The sequence below is a fragment of the Megachile rotundata genome, chromosome 8 (assembly GCF_050947335.1).
Source record: "Megachile rotundata isolate GNS110a chromosome 8, iyMegRotu1, whole genome shotgun sequence".
Taxonomy (NCBI): Eukaryota; Metazoa; Arthropoda; class Insecta; order Hymenoptera; family Megachilidae; genus Megachile; species Megachile rotundata.
The window spans coordinates 16,700,563-16,716,187 of NC_134990.1; the positions used below are offsets into that span (position 1 = coordinate 16,700,563).

General features: G+C 49.0%; 1 protein-coding gene across 10 annotated transcripts in view; it reads left to right on the forward strand.

Annotated features, from left to right (window-relative positions):
• The window catches only part of Lar (tyrosine-protein phosphatase Lar), a 152,015-nt gene that overhangs the window by 123,320 nt on the left and 13,070 nt on the right, over positions 1-15,625 (forward strand). For 6 of the 10 annotated variants that reach the window (XM_012284061.2, XM_076534528.1, XM_076534530.1 and 3 more), the window contains 9 exons: positions 782-964; positions 6,303-6,413; positions 6,767-7,042; positions 7,306-7,590; positions 8,451-8,474; positions 9,061-9,161; positions 9,243-9,572; positions 9,628-9,778; positions 10,778-11,074. In XM_012284061.2, coding sequence (XP_012139451.2) covers positions 782-964; positions 6,303-6,413; positions 6,767-7,042; positions 7,306-7,590; positions 8,451-8,474; positions 9,061-9,161; positions 9,243-9,572; positions 9,628-9,778; positions 10,778-11,074 — 1,758 coding nt within the window. The remainder of the gene's footprint in view (positions 1-781; positions 965-6,302; positions 6,414-6,766; positions 7,043-7,305; positions 7,591-8,450; positions 8,475-9,060; positions 9,162-9,242; positions 9,573-9,627; positions 9,779-10,777; positions 11,075-15,625) is intronic. The other 4 variants (XM_076534534.1, XM_076534529.1, XM_076534533.1 and 1 more) reach the window with 4 other exon arrangements.

Here is a 15,625-nt window from a genome sequence, read left to right on the forward strand (position 1 = left end):
CTCGGGAAACAAGGTGCCGAAAAAGCGCGATAATGCTTCCGGAGAAAGGGAATTCCCTGCGAAACGAGTTAAACGAATCCGAACACGTCCGGGAATAGTAATTTCCAAGGCATCGACCGTTTTGTTCCTGCTTTTCCGTCCGTCTCAGAAATCTCTTTCTCCCGCTCTGGAAACCGCTTTACGAACTTTTTCCGCTGTATCGAATTCCGATTCCAGCCACGGACACTCGAACACTCCGGGTATCCGGTCGCATCCACCAGCGGTCGCGGTATCGTCTCTTCGAGCCCTTCTCGAGATGGAATATTCGCGCGCGTACAATGGCTTTTCCTAACTTTCGGTCTCTTGGGACTGACCGCGGGATTCCAGCGTTTGTTCCACCTTCTCGCACTTTCTTACACCGTTGCGTCTGTTCGGAGTTGCTCGGAATTACCTTAATATTTACGAGTATTCTATCTGTTAGATTTATTTAACAGAAACTGAGTGTTTCCTTCTACAAAAATTATCGGGTCGTAAACTTTCACAAACGTTGAAGAGGATGCAGATGTTTATTTTAACTGTAGGACTCACAGTGTCTATAGACTCGTGACGAATTCTCCTTCGACGACTTTTCTTTTTCTCAAGGTTCTTGACCAGTAAAAACGTGCCTTTCAGAGTTTTACAATTTAAGTTAGTTTCTTTTAAATTCAGTATTATTTCATTTCACCGCCTATTTCCTATAAAGATAAGTCTTAATAAATTATATGTCGCGGAGATGCCACATTAACCGATCGTTTTGTTTCAGCCGAGAAACTACCGAGCGGTTTCCCGCTGATATCTCAAGCACCGACGACGAAGGTGGTCGAAATGGGTCACAACGCGGTGCTGATTTGCACGGCCGTTGGCTCGCCGCCTCCCATCATATCCTGGGTCAGGGACATGCTGCCCATCGACACGACCAATGCCCGGTACACCGTTCTGGACACCGGTAAGTACCCGAAAGTGGAATTTTATTACGCGACAGAGACGAATCCGGAAGATCGAGCGGAAGAGAAATACGGACGTTGGATGGATCGAAGACGTTTGGAAGCGCGCGTTGGTGTGCGCGAGCAGCGTGAAACTCGGTGGCGCGTGTCATATCTCGTCGAGTGCCAGAGTGCGTAAGTCACTGTCAACTGGCGGTAGCGTTGATCGAGTGGTCACGCGATATGGGAGCATCCAGCGCATCCATCTAGTTTGCCGAGAGCGCACCTGCTCTGTTCCGCTCGCGAACCGCGCCTCTGCAAAGTCCGTATCGTCGACGTTTTCGATCAAACTGTCAAAAGTCCCAGACTTGGCGGCGAAATCGAACGAACGGGCCATTACCGGTCCCGGAGAGCGAGGATCGAACGGAGATCAACGTAATACGAGATAATCGCGCCTTCGGAACAAAAGCGACAACGAGTTAACGAGAAACCGCGATTCACGAATACAATTCGCGATAACTGGCGCGAACGAACGAGCGGACGAGTCAACGAGCAATTTCTATATAGCGAGGTTGTCGAGCTAACGCACGACGTAACCTATTATCATTATTTTTCCGTAGCGCCTAGACCACCCTACGTATTAACCCGTGTACACCTACACCCGCGAGCGTAACCCGTTCGCTTTGTTTTTATCGCAATAGCGGTATCATTATCGAGCGACACGTCACGTAATACCGGCGTGCACTCGACCGACTATCTTTACGACGAGCGGCGCAGTTTGCCGCGACGTGAAAAGTATACGTTAGATGCAGGAAAGGCTGCCGCGTACACGCTAGCGCAGCACGCGTTCCGCTCGTATCCGTCCTCCTGTTTCGATTCCGCGCGCGATCCACCCAGTTCGTTTCGAGCATATAGGACGAGCGATCGTCGCGTAAGCTCGCGTGCTTATCGAGGAATTTCTCGACGCTCGGACCGCCGACTTTGTAAGACGCGAACGTAGAAACGCGATTCGCGACACGACGCGAAAATACAGAGGTCGAAGGGAGGAATGACAAGCTCGAAACGGAATTCCGCCTCCCGGTCGCATCAGTCACTACGCTCCTTCCCGCAACGCTGCTCGCGTGTCTTCGCTCAGCCAGTTCCAGCGGGACACCCTCGATATCGCGTTATGGAGCGTTACGTGGCTTAATGCGTCGCGAAAGGCGCTGGATAAAAGGGCGATACCGTTGTGAATTTTCGAGAAAATGGAGATCGCGAAAAGACTCCGGAAAAACGGTCACGCACGATAATCCTGTTCGTGGAAGCTTTTTCGAAAAAATTCTAAAGGATCCCAAATGTAATTCGTGCGCGCCCTTGTCCGCGACTATTGGGTTAACGTTGAAATTTCAACGGCGAGGAAGCTTGCGTTAGAAGTCTGTCGGTCGGAGCTATTGTTTGAATTCATTTACGAGAGTAGCTACGCTGGCCAGTTTACGCGAGCGATATCAAAGCGCAGCTGGCCGTTATGGAGCACCGTTGAAAACTCGCGAGCGTCGCGACAGGGCCGGCGCTCTTGTTAAATTACGCGAAAGCTCATCCAGAATCGAAGAAGAGGTTCGCCAGAGGAAACGTTCGAAGATTGCTCGTGTTACGGACTCTCGACGCTCTGTACGGACGAACAAACGCGAACGAGTCGAGAGCCAGGGTTGGCTTTTGCAGCGGGAAAGAGAGGGAAAGACAGGGACACGCAGAATGTAATTCCGAAATTCTTTGCGGCGAAAGCGGACAGCGTAGAACGCGTTACGCTCGGACAATACGGTCGCGGATCTCCATTTCCGTTTATCGCGCAAACGAGACAAATTAATTAAAGTTAGCCCGGACAGGTAGCAGCGTCGCTCGCGTATTAAAATAACGACCGCTTTGGTGAACGGCGAGCACTTTACGATAATTGAAGAGAATTAAACTCGCGCGCATTCTCTGCCACCCGAGATAAACCAATTTAACGTTTCATTTAAGCTTTGTCGATGTTCGCGGAAAGATCGCGCGCGACCAAAACACGTATCGAACATGGCAGTTACGTCGCCGGAGAAGAAGGCGTCGAGGGTAAAAACGAGAGCCTGGCCAGAGCTTAACGCATCGAGAATCGTTAAATTATATTTTCCAGCGCTCGGCCGTAAAAGCGCGGAGGGCAAGGCGAAGTAAAAGCGCGGTAGGGCAGTTAACGCTTCGTCAACGCTCGTAAAATTTCTAGCATTAAAGCTGCGAGGCTTGATGAGCAAGGTTGGAAGTTTGAAACAAGCATCGAGCTTGTGCCACGCTCGATGCTCGTAACACCTGCCCTGGGATTCTCACCCTCGTACTTTCGACCGGCCTCTTTCTTCCTTACGTTTTGCCCGTTTCCCTTAATTGCGGCATAATATTCCGATCGTTTCGCAACTCGTGTAATTGTCCGTTACGAGTAAAAGAGATCGTCGTCGCGTTATTTACGATTTCGCGAAAGGAACGAAGGGCGATCAGATGCGCGAGAAAGTTACGAAATTCTTGCTGGATTCTAAACTGTAGTCGGTTCCGGCGACCAACCAGCGTCTCCTTTTCCAACGCGTTTCTCGGTCGACGGACCTTTTCGAGACCAACAAACCCGGCAGCTCCGCCTCGGCCGGGCCGCCACCAGGGCCATTAGACCACCCTTTCCCCGTGATAGTTGACTTACGACGCCGTCGCACCGCACCGGTTATACGGACGGGGATCGAGTAACTTACCTTATACCCGGTTATGTACTCACCTTCCCTCGTGCTCTCCCGACCAGACACGAGCGCCAAGAAAGAGTGGAAATTGCGTGGAAGAAAGAGGGGACGCGTACCGTTCGATCCGCCGATAAATTCCAGATCCCGTCTCGAGGTTCGCGTGGATTCCGTCCAGACGCTTTAATTCTGACTCGCGCGGGAAACGTGCTCGTTATCGCGCATCGGGAAAATAAAAAGTCTCTCGAATCGACGAGAAACGCTTTTCGTGCCCGCATAATCTTTTCTATTCTCTTCCCTTTGAGCATCGAACCCTAAACGAAGCTTTGCCAGGAAGAAAGTTTGGAGAAATCGCAGCTATCGAAACGCGTCGAGATCGATCGACGCGGCGATCGTTCGTTCGTAAACGTATTCCCTTTATGTTTGTATTCTGACCGAATGGAGCGCGCTAAACGTTGGAAAAGCGTCGTAACCCAGACCATTACCACGCTCGCCCCTTCCGTTTTCCGTTCCGCCTCGATCAACCCGCGGCGCTCTCTTGCAAATATTTTCCGATAATTATAATTAACCTTTTTACGTGGTCGATACGCGCTGCCGCGGTAAAGTATAATTATCAGTGCAATTAAAAGGTTGGCAAATATCGTGCCGAAACTCCTGCCTTTCTTCTCGGCTGAGAAGGAGGGACGACGAATCTCTGGATAAACATATTTTCGAATCGAACGGTGCTCGATCGTCTTTCGAAGTCGTCGGCTATCCGTTTTGATACGTTCGCTGCAGGAGAAGATCCGAACGGAGCCTTCGGGGGAAACGACCGACGCGACGCGCGGCATGGCGGCTACGAATAAAGTAACAACCCCTCCGCGTACCGTGTTTGCGAACGTTTCTCCCCGCCAATATTAAATACAAGAATAGATATTTCAATATTGGAGGGTAAACAGAGGTAAATAGTTCCGACGTTTCCGACGCGTTGCTCCTACCTCGCGTCGATGCCTAGAATCGAGGAGGAACAAGATATTCGAAACGCTCCGCGTTGTACGAAACCGATTCGCGGATAACCGTTTCTTGCTCGTCCAGCAACGTTGGAAATGGAAGCCATTGTCTCGTTTCGAAACCGTTTTTGTTTGTCGAAACAAGGCGAGTACGAACCGGAAATTCGTCCGCAAATATTCGTCGAGCGGGATTTTTCGAGGAAAAGTTTACCCACGAACCTGTACAGAAACCATGTCAGGTATCGAACCAGATCCAACGAACGCGTAATCGTTGGTTAGAGGGAGGCTGGGTCGTGGGAAAGCTTTCGCCGAAGCGTCTGCGACGCAGCAAAATTCAAAGGAGAGCGGGCAAATCCCGTGGAACGGTACAACGAAATATTCGCGGAACGAATACGCGATAGATTCTCATCTTTATTCAATTTCCCCGTTCTTTACACGATGAAAGCCCTTTCGTGCGCGGCGACGTTATCGCGACGTAAACCCGGATAGATCGCGTACGCCACTCGAACGTCATCGAGCTCGGCGTCACCGGGCGAACGAATGGTGGCCCGCTTATTCGTGCATACGAGCGTTTCTTTTCTGGCGTGCCGCGAAGCCGGGTTCAAATTTACGAATCGCGCGTGGCGAACGATCGAAGAAATCGCTCCGAAGCGTAGGATGAGCAACGATTTCCGGGCTACCCTCCTCGCCGGCGATCAAAGTTTTCCGCGACGGCGCTAACAACCCGTGCACGTGACTGGATGGGATAACAATACGAGCACGCGTTCCTTCCTGGTCAGCTTACTGGAAATTGTAGATGAGGCTCGATTATGTATTCCGATCGTTCGCGATATCAAACTGCCTGGCTTCTCGCTGGTGATGGAGTGTTTTCTGCCCCCGATCCTCCCCTGCCGGCCGACGTCGCCAACCCCGTTTGCTCTCTTTCTCCGTCAGCCCTCGTTGCTCTCGTCGCGAAAGTCACGTTCGCAACGAAACCCTATAAATCCATACGAGAGTGCTCTGGACTCGTAGGAAAACGTTTAAGCCGGAGCCGGGGGAAAAAGTTGTCGGCGATTCGATCGGTTTTGCACCGAGAGAGAGAAAGAGAGTAGCCTAAGAAATTACGCTTCAGACGTCTCCGCTAGACGAACGAGTGGCCATTAATTATCTCGGTTAATTATCATCGATGAAACGTCATCGCCGAAAGGATAGAAAACAAACCCGTTGATCCGTTCTGTTTACTTTGCGAGCGGAACTCGGTAACGATAGAAAGCCGAGTCGAAAGGGATGAGAAAGCGTAGCGGGGTAACGAGAGGAGGCGGAACGAACGGAGGCGGACGTCCAAAGGGGCTGAATTATACCGAAGGAGCGACGTCTACGAAGATAATCACACGCCTCGTAACAGCCAGTTCATCATCGTGGTATCGCGGCAAGGGGCTTGATGCATCGTGGAAATCGTGCACGAACCGGCCAGACCGAACTGAAAGCGGAACAGACGATGGGAGCTCCTTTGTAAAGGAGACTTTCAAACGGATTCTCCTCCTCTTTCCATTGAATCTTCTCCGCTCCGAGGCTTCCTCGGTTTGCTACCGACTCAATTAGCGCCTCGGAAAAATCGTATCGTGCCACGGAGTCCTACCCCCGAAATAACGCGTTTCTTTCTTTCGTTACAGGAGCGTTGCAGATCACCGGATCCGACGTGCACGATCAAGGAAAGTACGAGTGCGTGGCGAACAATTCCGTAGGAACAGAGTACTCGAAATCGGCTATGCTATACGTGAAAGGTGAGTCGATCGTCGGTAGACCACCGTCCCGACGTTAAAGTCCGGAAAATCCGTTTGAACCCATCCGCTGGAAAAACTTTGCGCGACTCGGGACCGTGGCCCCGTAAACTCGGTCGTTTTCCTGTTTTCTAATTAAAAGTAATGCCACGTAATTAAAGCGTAATTAAACCGAGCTGACGGCACAAAGGATTCGCGCGCTTGGAATCGCGTCGCGAATATTATGCCGAGACAGTGCCGTTCCTCGCGGTGTTCTCTTCGCCGACGAAATTCGAGCGTCACGGGGCGACCTACAATCGCGAACAAACATTTTCGTTTTCGAAGTACGTAGCTGACGAGACGTTCCTTTCCCATAGTTCGTCGTGTCCCGCCGAGTTTCTCGATACGCCCGCCCGCGTTGAACGAGGTGACGCTGGGAGCGTCTTTGAGCTTGAACTGCGTGGCCGTCGGTTCACCGATGCCGTTCGTCAAATGGAGAAAAGACCCGGCCACCGACCTGACGCCCGACGACAAACTGCCCGTCGGTAAAAACGTGCTGGTGCTGTCGGACATTCAGGAATCAGCCAACTACACGTGCACGGCCGCCAGCAACCTCGGAGTGATAGAGGCCACGTCGGTGGTGAAAGTTCAATGTTCGTATCGAGATAGGAGATACGAGATCGCATTAGCGGGTTATCGCGTACCGCGTAACGCGAAACGATCGATCACCGGTCAGCTCGTGTTCCGAGGACGCGATGGTACGCGAAACACGACTGTTTCCATGTAACGACATACTTAGTTTCCACGAGTAAACGGGAACAGCGCTTTCGCGTACGGATCGACGTCTCTCGTCTTTCGATTATTCGGTGATTTTTTCTTCGTATTCTGTTTAAGACCGACTAATGATAAATTTCAGCTCTGCCGAGTGCTCCGGAGAACGTTCAGGTGTCCGATATCACCGCCACTTCGGTGAAGCTCACGTGGTCTTACAAGGGTGCAGACGAGCTGCAGTATTACGTGATTCAACACAAACCGAAACACGTGGAACAAGCGTACGCCGAAATATCGGGCATCACCACGATGTACTACCACGTCCGGAGTCTCAGCCCGTACACGGAGTACGAGTTCTACGTGATAGCCGTGAACGCCATTGGGCGTGGTCCCCCGAGTGCCCCGGTGACCGTCACCACTGGCGAGACGAGTCAGTATTCATTTTCCTAGCCGTCATCTTCTTGTCCGTACGAACGTTTATGCCTCGCTAAAATTCCCGCGCGTCTCGTCGACGCAACCGTAACAACGACCGGCAATCTCGAGAGCTCGGTTGTCCCGTCGAGACGCGCGCGAAATTCATCGCCACGATCATCCGTTCCGTTCGATTCGATTCGGACGTCCGTCTCACTTTTTTGCGACGGCGCGCCTTTTAGAACGAGTCGCTGTCGATCATATGCGTTTTGCCGAAATTTTCACGCGTACGGAACACGAACCTGATTAGTCTGGCGAGCGCGATTACCAATTTTTTGCACGTAGATAATCTTTTTTACACCACGAAGGAGAAAGAAATTTTGACACGGTTTTTGAGGGAAATTGTACTTTTTTTCCATGCTGTCCGCCGTGGACGCACGATTTGATTCATGTAAGTGACAAGACATTTTTTTCACCCATCACCAATCCCCCTTTCTGTGTGTCGCACCATGCGTTGACGTTTTTGTCGGACCGTGTTCGTCGCGTCGCGCTTCGACGTCTCGTTTCGCTCTGCATTTTTACCCGTGCCTTTTCCTGACCCTCTTCCGTTCCTTCTCTATCCGGCCCCCTTTCTCTTCCTCCACACGTCTCTCCGTCTCTCTTTTTCGACGAGAGAAAACTCGGTACGCGGAGAGACAGCACGCGAAATTGCACCTTTCCTCGATAAAGTAGCGCACTCTTCGCACCTCGTGAAAATACGAAGTAGCCGTAAACCGCTCGGCGCCGCTCGTATTTTCACTGTGCATTGTACGTTCATTATATCGCTTAATCGATAATGATCATTGAAAATAATCGTTCATCCTTTTTTTTTTCTAATAGCGGAATCGACAAATGGAGGTGCCAGTAAGTTCAATCATTATACTACAAAAGAGTGCCGTAGCAGCGTTACTCGTCTTTCTCTTCTTTTTTTCTTCGAACCCTGTTTGGTTGTTTGTTCGATCGTTTTGTTTCCTTGGTGCTGTTGTTTTCTTTTCCTTTTCCTGTCTTTGGTTTCTTTACTTATCGTTCTCTCCTTTATTTCCGTTGTTCCTCTGTTAATTCTTTCGGCGTTGGTCACGCAGCGCACGCACGCATTCGTCGTTGGTCGCACGCGCACTGCATCGACGCGTTCGCGACAAGTACAATTTGTAGCTAATCGATCACGACCCGATACACCTTTCATTTTCCGTTTCTTTGTGTTTGTCTTTTTAGTCCGTTACACCGTAGTCACAATTCCACGGACCATCCACGGTAGAGAACGATACGATTATTCGTACCTTCCGGTTTCCTTTTATATTTATTTTTTTTCTCGACCTGGAGCTCGCGTGTTGGGTTGTTGCGGTGTTTTCCCGGGGTTCGCTCGTACTATTCTGTCCAGTGACTAACTAGAACGGTTCGTCCGTGCAGCGGCGCGTTTCGAAGAATATCCAAAGTAATTTCTCCGTTGTAGAACCTGGTACTGCACCACGGAAGGTCCAAGCCCGACCACTGAGTTCCAGCACGATGGTTATACAGTGGGACGAGCCAGAAACTCCCAACGGACAAGTGACGGTCAGTAAAAGGCGAATTTCTCGAATCGCGTATTTCCGTTCGCTTCGTTTCCTTCGGACGATATAACGGCGTCGGTTACAGGGCTACAAAGTGTATTACACGATCGACCCCAGTCAACAAATGGCATCTTGGCAGTACCAGATGGTGGATAATAGTCAGCTGACCACTATATCGGACCTGACGCCGCACACGATCTACACGATTCGAGTGCAGGCGTTGACGAGCGTCGGTCCCGGTCCGTTGAGCTTGCCGGTGCAGATAAAGACGCAACAAGGGGTACCGAGTCAACCGGAAATGTTGACCGCCGTTGATATCGGTGAGACCAAAGTAACGCTCCAATGGAGTAAACCCGCTCATAGCGCGGAGAACATCCTGAACTATGAGCTATACTGGAACGATACGTACGCACAGGTAAGAGACTCGCCGCGTTCGTCTGTCGAGGCTTCTGACCTTCGATCGATTGCAGGAGAAGCATCATCGCAAGATACCCGTCACGGAGAACTACACGCTGACCAACCTCTACCCGAACACCCTCTACTACGTGTGGCTGGCCGCGAAGAATCAACGGGGCGAAGGAGCAACGACCATACCGTATCCGGTTCGCACGAAACAGTACGGTAAGCAAAAGACCAAAGAACCAGACGAAAAAGTCGAAAAGAAGAGAGCGTGAGTTGCAGCGAGGACAGTGCCGTGGGAAGATTCGCGATCGTAGGATCAGCAGCCGAATCCGTTGGAAGGAATTCCAACGCGGAATCGCGTTGACGACCGCGAATCGTCCTGGCACAGCAGGTAGGAGACGTTGTGTAGCGCTAGACGCTCCCGCAAGTAGCGTAAGCTATCCTGATACGCGACACGCGTACCGAACATTTACCTTTTTCAAAGAGGGTCAAGATATTCGCATCGTGGATTCACTGAATCGAGCTATGCGAGAGTAGGGTGGGCGGACGGGCGGGCGGACGGGGAGGAAAGACGGAAGATAGAGAGTATCGTTGAACCGTGAAGTGTGGGAGAGTGAGAATGATTGCATGCGTTGCAAATAAGAAAGCCGTTTTTGGATGCCACTTTATATATATCTATATACATACATATATATATATATACGTACATATCATACATATAAATTGCACTAAGCACTGCATCGATATATGTGTGCATTTTGGGCACCTCTTTTCATTCTCGATAACGTATGGTTTACGTCCGTTCTTCAGTTTTTTCGTTGTCTCTGATTTCCTTGAGAGCTACGACGTTAACTCGGCGCTAGGCGCGCGAGTTAACCGGTCGTGCGTACAAAAATGTTTCTAATCACGTACTTTTTCGACTGTTCAAGGATCGACTTGTCAGTTTTTCCTTGAGTAATTTTCGCCTCTTCGAACCCCAGATCCATCGAACGACCACTGATAATTTTTTTTAGTTCCTCTCGTCGGTCGGCCACGAACGCGGTCCGATTTCGAAATCCGTCGGAAGATCGCCGACGATTTCGACCGCTAACGATACGGCACGCGGCGCGCTTCGACGAGATCGAAGTTTTTATCGCGATCGTTCGACGACCGACGAGATTTCCCAAAACCACGTTTTCGTTTTTCTTTTTCCCCCTCCTATAACTGAGTGTTATACAGTACCCGGGGCTCCGCCTCGCAATGTAAGCGGACAAGCGATCAGCCCGACCTCCATATTGGTAACGTGGGAACCTCCGCCTGCCGATCGATCGAACGGAAGGATCGCGTACTACAAGCTGCAAGTCGTCGAGAGCGGACGCTCCGACTCGGAGGCGAAGATTATCAAACTGAATGACACGCGTTTCGTATTGGACGAACTGAAAAAATGGACCGAGTATCGAATCTGGGTATCGGCCGGGACCAGCGTAGGTGACGGACCTCCGAGTTATCCTATCTCGGTCAGAACTCACGAAGACGGTATGTATCACTAACGTTCGCTTAACCGTACTCTTACGTTTACTTCGAGTTGTCGAAGAATGCCGCTCCAAGTACCGTGCGATACCTTCTCGACGATTCTTCCTTCTCCATGCGTTTAATCTTCGTGCGTCGTATTTAAGTAAAATCAAAATCGAAAGGAAGATAAGCTCGGAAGTTGGAGCGCCACGCTTCGCGTCCAAACATACTCTTGCGAAGACGATGTATCGCGACAGAGTTGGTCACGCAAGAGCCAAAAATATAAAAGCCCGCCAAAAATCAGTCCAAAGATGTTCGCGCGATTCCAGTGCGGGTTGCGATGACACGCCCTTCGTTGTCTCGAGCCGGTGACGTTCGGTCTGTTCTTCGATCATCTACACACGTACGTGCATTAAATGTATTTTCGATTTCAGATTCCGCTAACGTCTCTCTACGAACCTGTCTCTTTCCATCCGTGACACTTACACTCGGCATCCATCTTTCTAGACGATATTCCGTTTCGCTCGTTTCCATCCAAGCCCCCGTTTCGTTATCTTTTCGTCGACAGTCTTTTCCTTTCGTTCTTTTTATCTTCTTTCTTTTTTCAGTTCTCGTTACGTTACATTATCGTTGCATCATTATCGTATTTCCATTCGATTCCATTACGATTGTATTATATTACATTGTATAAATATTGTACAGCGCAAAAAGCTTTTCCCGCTCTGCGAACCACTTTTGCGTTTCTCTGCGACGCTTTCGAGAAACGAACTATCGAGTGTCATCGTTGTCTACGACCAACGCGATTCGTTTTTTTACATTTTTTACATTTTTTTGATTATTGCCAATTTTCCACGGCCGAATTTTTCTTGCGCGAACATAAGTTTTGAACGCGCTCAACCGAGTTTTTCCTGTTTTTTTTTTTTTTTCAAGCTGGTCCACCGTTCTCCTTTGTAACGCTTTACTGGAACACCCCCCGATCATCCCATTTTTTTCGGACGGGACGCGGCAGCTACGCGACGAAATGCAAAATAATGTTGGCCGTACTTTTTTTGGCTGGCGAGATTTTATATTTTTGGAATTTTTGCGACAACGATTCTCCGTGAGTTACTACGACGTAACTCCGCACACCCCCTTCAAGGCCCTGAAAATTCTCCCCCGATCTACCCCATTCGTTGGAGCGGCCCAAACATTTTTTCCAGATGGTGCACGCAGCCACGGATTTTTCAGAAGCTGATAACCGATTTTTGAACTCAGCTATACGTGACGAATAAAAAAGAATTAATGCAAAAAAAATTACAGTAAAACGAGAAACGTATTTTCTTACCGTTTTTACAGGGCCTAATCGCAACTCACCCTTTGTTCGTTGCCGTTGGTTTTTTTATTCCCAGCCCCACTTTTGAAAAAAACTTGGCTACTCATTTTAACACGTTAACTAATACTTAATTATACTCATTCACGTGTTTTTGTCTTTCCTTAAAGCATTTGCAGGAGGATGATCCAGGTTTTGAACAGCTAGTTTTTAAGATCTACTCGCACTAACGTAATACATCGGCTGTCTAATGATATGTACTCATTACACTCAATGTTCTTTCTGATGATTACCGTGGTCACGTCAGTAAAGATGTTTCGTTTCTCTCTTTAGTTCGTTGACTCATTATTGCCACGTGTTACGAAAAATAGAGAGGCCAAGCTGACCGTCTTGAACGCGTTCACGACATTATTTTCATCGTTTCGGAAAATTGGGAAACGTTAACGAACAATTACGCACGGGGTCGAGCGAGTTTATCCGTTCGATAAAAATAACGTCCGTGAACGAGAACGGCAGCTTGCCGATGAAACGCTTACGTATATATATAAAAAAAAAAGAAAACAAGCGTATGTATCACACACACACGTACACGAAAATACACCATACAAAATCTCTCTCTCTCTCTCTATCTCTATCTCTATCTATCTATCTCTCTCTCTATACATATATATATGTATATTTAATATAATGCACCATTTTCGCTATATACATATATATTTCAGATGCAATATATATGTGTATATACATATATATATATTTCTATATCTCTGATATATAAGGCTCTTCTGTCTTTAGTTAAGATTTAGTTCTACCTATTGTTTGCACATGTTTAGAGCATGCCTTCGTTTGTTTAACGATTCCTCGATTTCACCAGAAATTCCGTCCCACGAGTTATTCCGACCCGAATACAATCCCGACAACTTCACGAACGATCCATCCTTCGCATCCACGTCGAAACGTTCTATCCGCAACCCTGAAAAAGATACCGTCGAGCTACGTCGAGTCTGCCCATTACCCACGATCGCAATCAACTATCCTATGAATGGCATGCCGATGCATGAAGAGATTTTGCTTTTGGTTTCGAATCTGTCCCGTCCGTTTCCCGTTTGGTACCGCACGCTCGGTACCTCACCCTTCCCAGCATGGTAAACACGTTTTTTGGCCCTCTCGTCCCCAATTATCAACCCCCATTTCGCCCTAGAGGGAGATCTCTACGATCGGTATCTCTCCGTCGTCGATGTAGGACGCGTCGTACGGCAGAATCGAATCGAAAGAAAAAGGAGAACAAACACGTAGCTGAATCGTAGTCTACGACGTCTCTTTTGTCTTGGGAAATAATCAAAGACCTTGGTTGGACGCGAAATCGGAATCATTTGTTGCGAGAAGTATTGTGGAAGCGTCGTTGTCGCAGGAAAAGTCGTACGAACGCGTCTCTAACGACGTTCCCTCGAACCTTTTGCACTCGGTATCCACGGAACGGCCAGGATCCTCTTTCGTTTCACCGAAGCCCCCAACTCCTAGTTCCTCCCACGCATTGTCCCGTTTACGAACCGACCGATCCAGAGCCGTCCGTCCACCCCCTAAGAGCAGACTCGGCAAAGCGAAGCGGAACGATAAAAAGCACTGCTGAAAGCACCCTGCCGTGTAAGCTCGCACATTGTCAAGCACAAAAGTTCACCGCCGTATATACGTATTATACGTCCACCACGTTCGTTATTGTCATTGTCGCCGCTGGAGTACCACTATATATCATGTACTATAATTAGACTTCGAACCTATCATCGATACCTAGTGTTCGCATCGTTGTTAATGTGTGCACGGGCACAAAAGTAAGATTTTTCATATACGGTCACCGTGTTTTGATCTCGCACCCATCACGCACGCATGTCGAGTCGGGGGCGCGCGCTCACGAGACGGTGGCGAAGATCGATCGAGAAGTAAGATAACCGAGCGACGACAACGTAAAAGGCGACTTTTACGTAACCGCGCTCCCGTGTCGCGCGTGTGCTCCCGACTGAACGCGCACCCGATTCAACGAGTCGTTCGTTCGTTCATTCGTTCGCATTTAACAGCACCGTAATATATTTCGCACCGTAATTTGTACATTCACCCGTCTAAAATATCAATCGCCATAGTCGACGCGATATATCGTGCCGAGCACCAGCACTGAGAGCACCCTTCTGAAGCAAAAGCACCCGCACCCCCACTATCGATTGTCGTGCAGTCTTTGAACCTCGCGTCTTCTCGAGACGATCGCGAATCCCGACGCCTCGTCGTTCGTTTAAACGGCACCGTTCGAGATGATCCGCGCGTCGGTTTCGCGATCGTCGCGAGTCGATGCATGCGTGAATGCGAGAGCGAGTGCGTAAAAGAGTACGGGATGCGAGAGTAAACGTCAACGGTCGCGTGGGAGCAGAAGAGAAATCGCGGTAGCAAAGAGATCGATGCCGGAGGAATCGAAGCGCATATCTCGCGAGCGAACGTCGATCGAGCGTCGTATTCCTCCATGGCGCGGCGCGGAACGGCGAGACGTAGTACCCGTGCCGCGAACCAAGGGAAACCGATCCGCGAAACCGATTTTACTTGGAAACATTTGAATACCAATATCCATGCAATCTTCTTCGTTACCTTGCTACGTTTGTTCGAGAGCCACGACGAGTCCGTGGTCATAAGCAAACAAGCGTGTTCGATGCGGAGAATCGACGACGACGAGGGAGTTTTTCGTCACGTCCCAAAGGAAACGTTTCGGGCGAGATTCTTCTTTTTCGCGCGCAAACGTTTCTTCCGTGACGTCCTCGATCAAAAGCGTCTCTTTCTCTCCGCTCGATACGACCGATCCTGAGTACGGGATTTCGTTAATTCTTTACACTAGCTAAGCTCGTTGGAATGATACCACCACACCAGTCCTTCTCTACTATATTATCTATACGTGCACCCTTTGCTCTCTGCATGCGAGTCACCGACCTATTTTTCCATCTTCTGCCTCTCTGTAAGTTTACCATCGTATCTTTGATATTAAACTATTTTATTCGATATGTACGATACGTTCTTTACATCTCTATCTCTATCTCTTTATATATATTTATATATATATATATATATATTATGTATTATTGCGTACGTATATTACATTTTTATGTCGTGTATTGATATTTTTACGTCTTCTAGGTTACCAGAAAATACCGCTCTGTATGTGTATGTCATTTTTACGTTTGTATCTTAATCTGTCAGAAAATTTGCGGTTTCGTATCGTTTAACGTACCTGT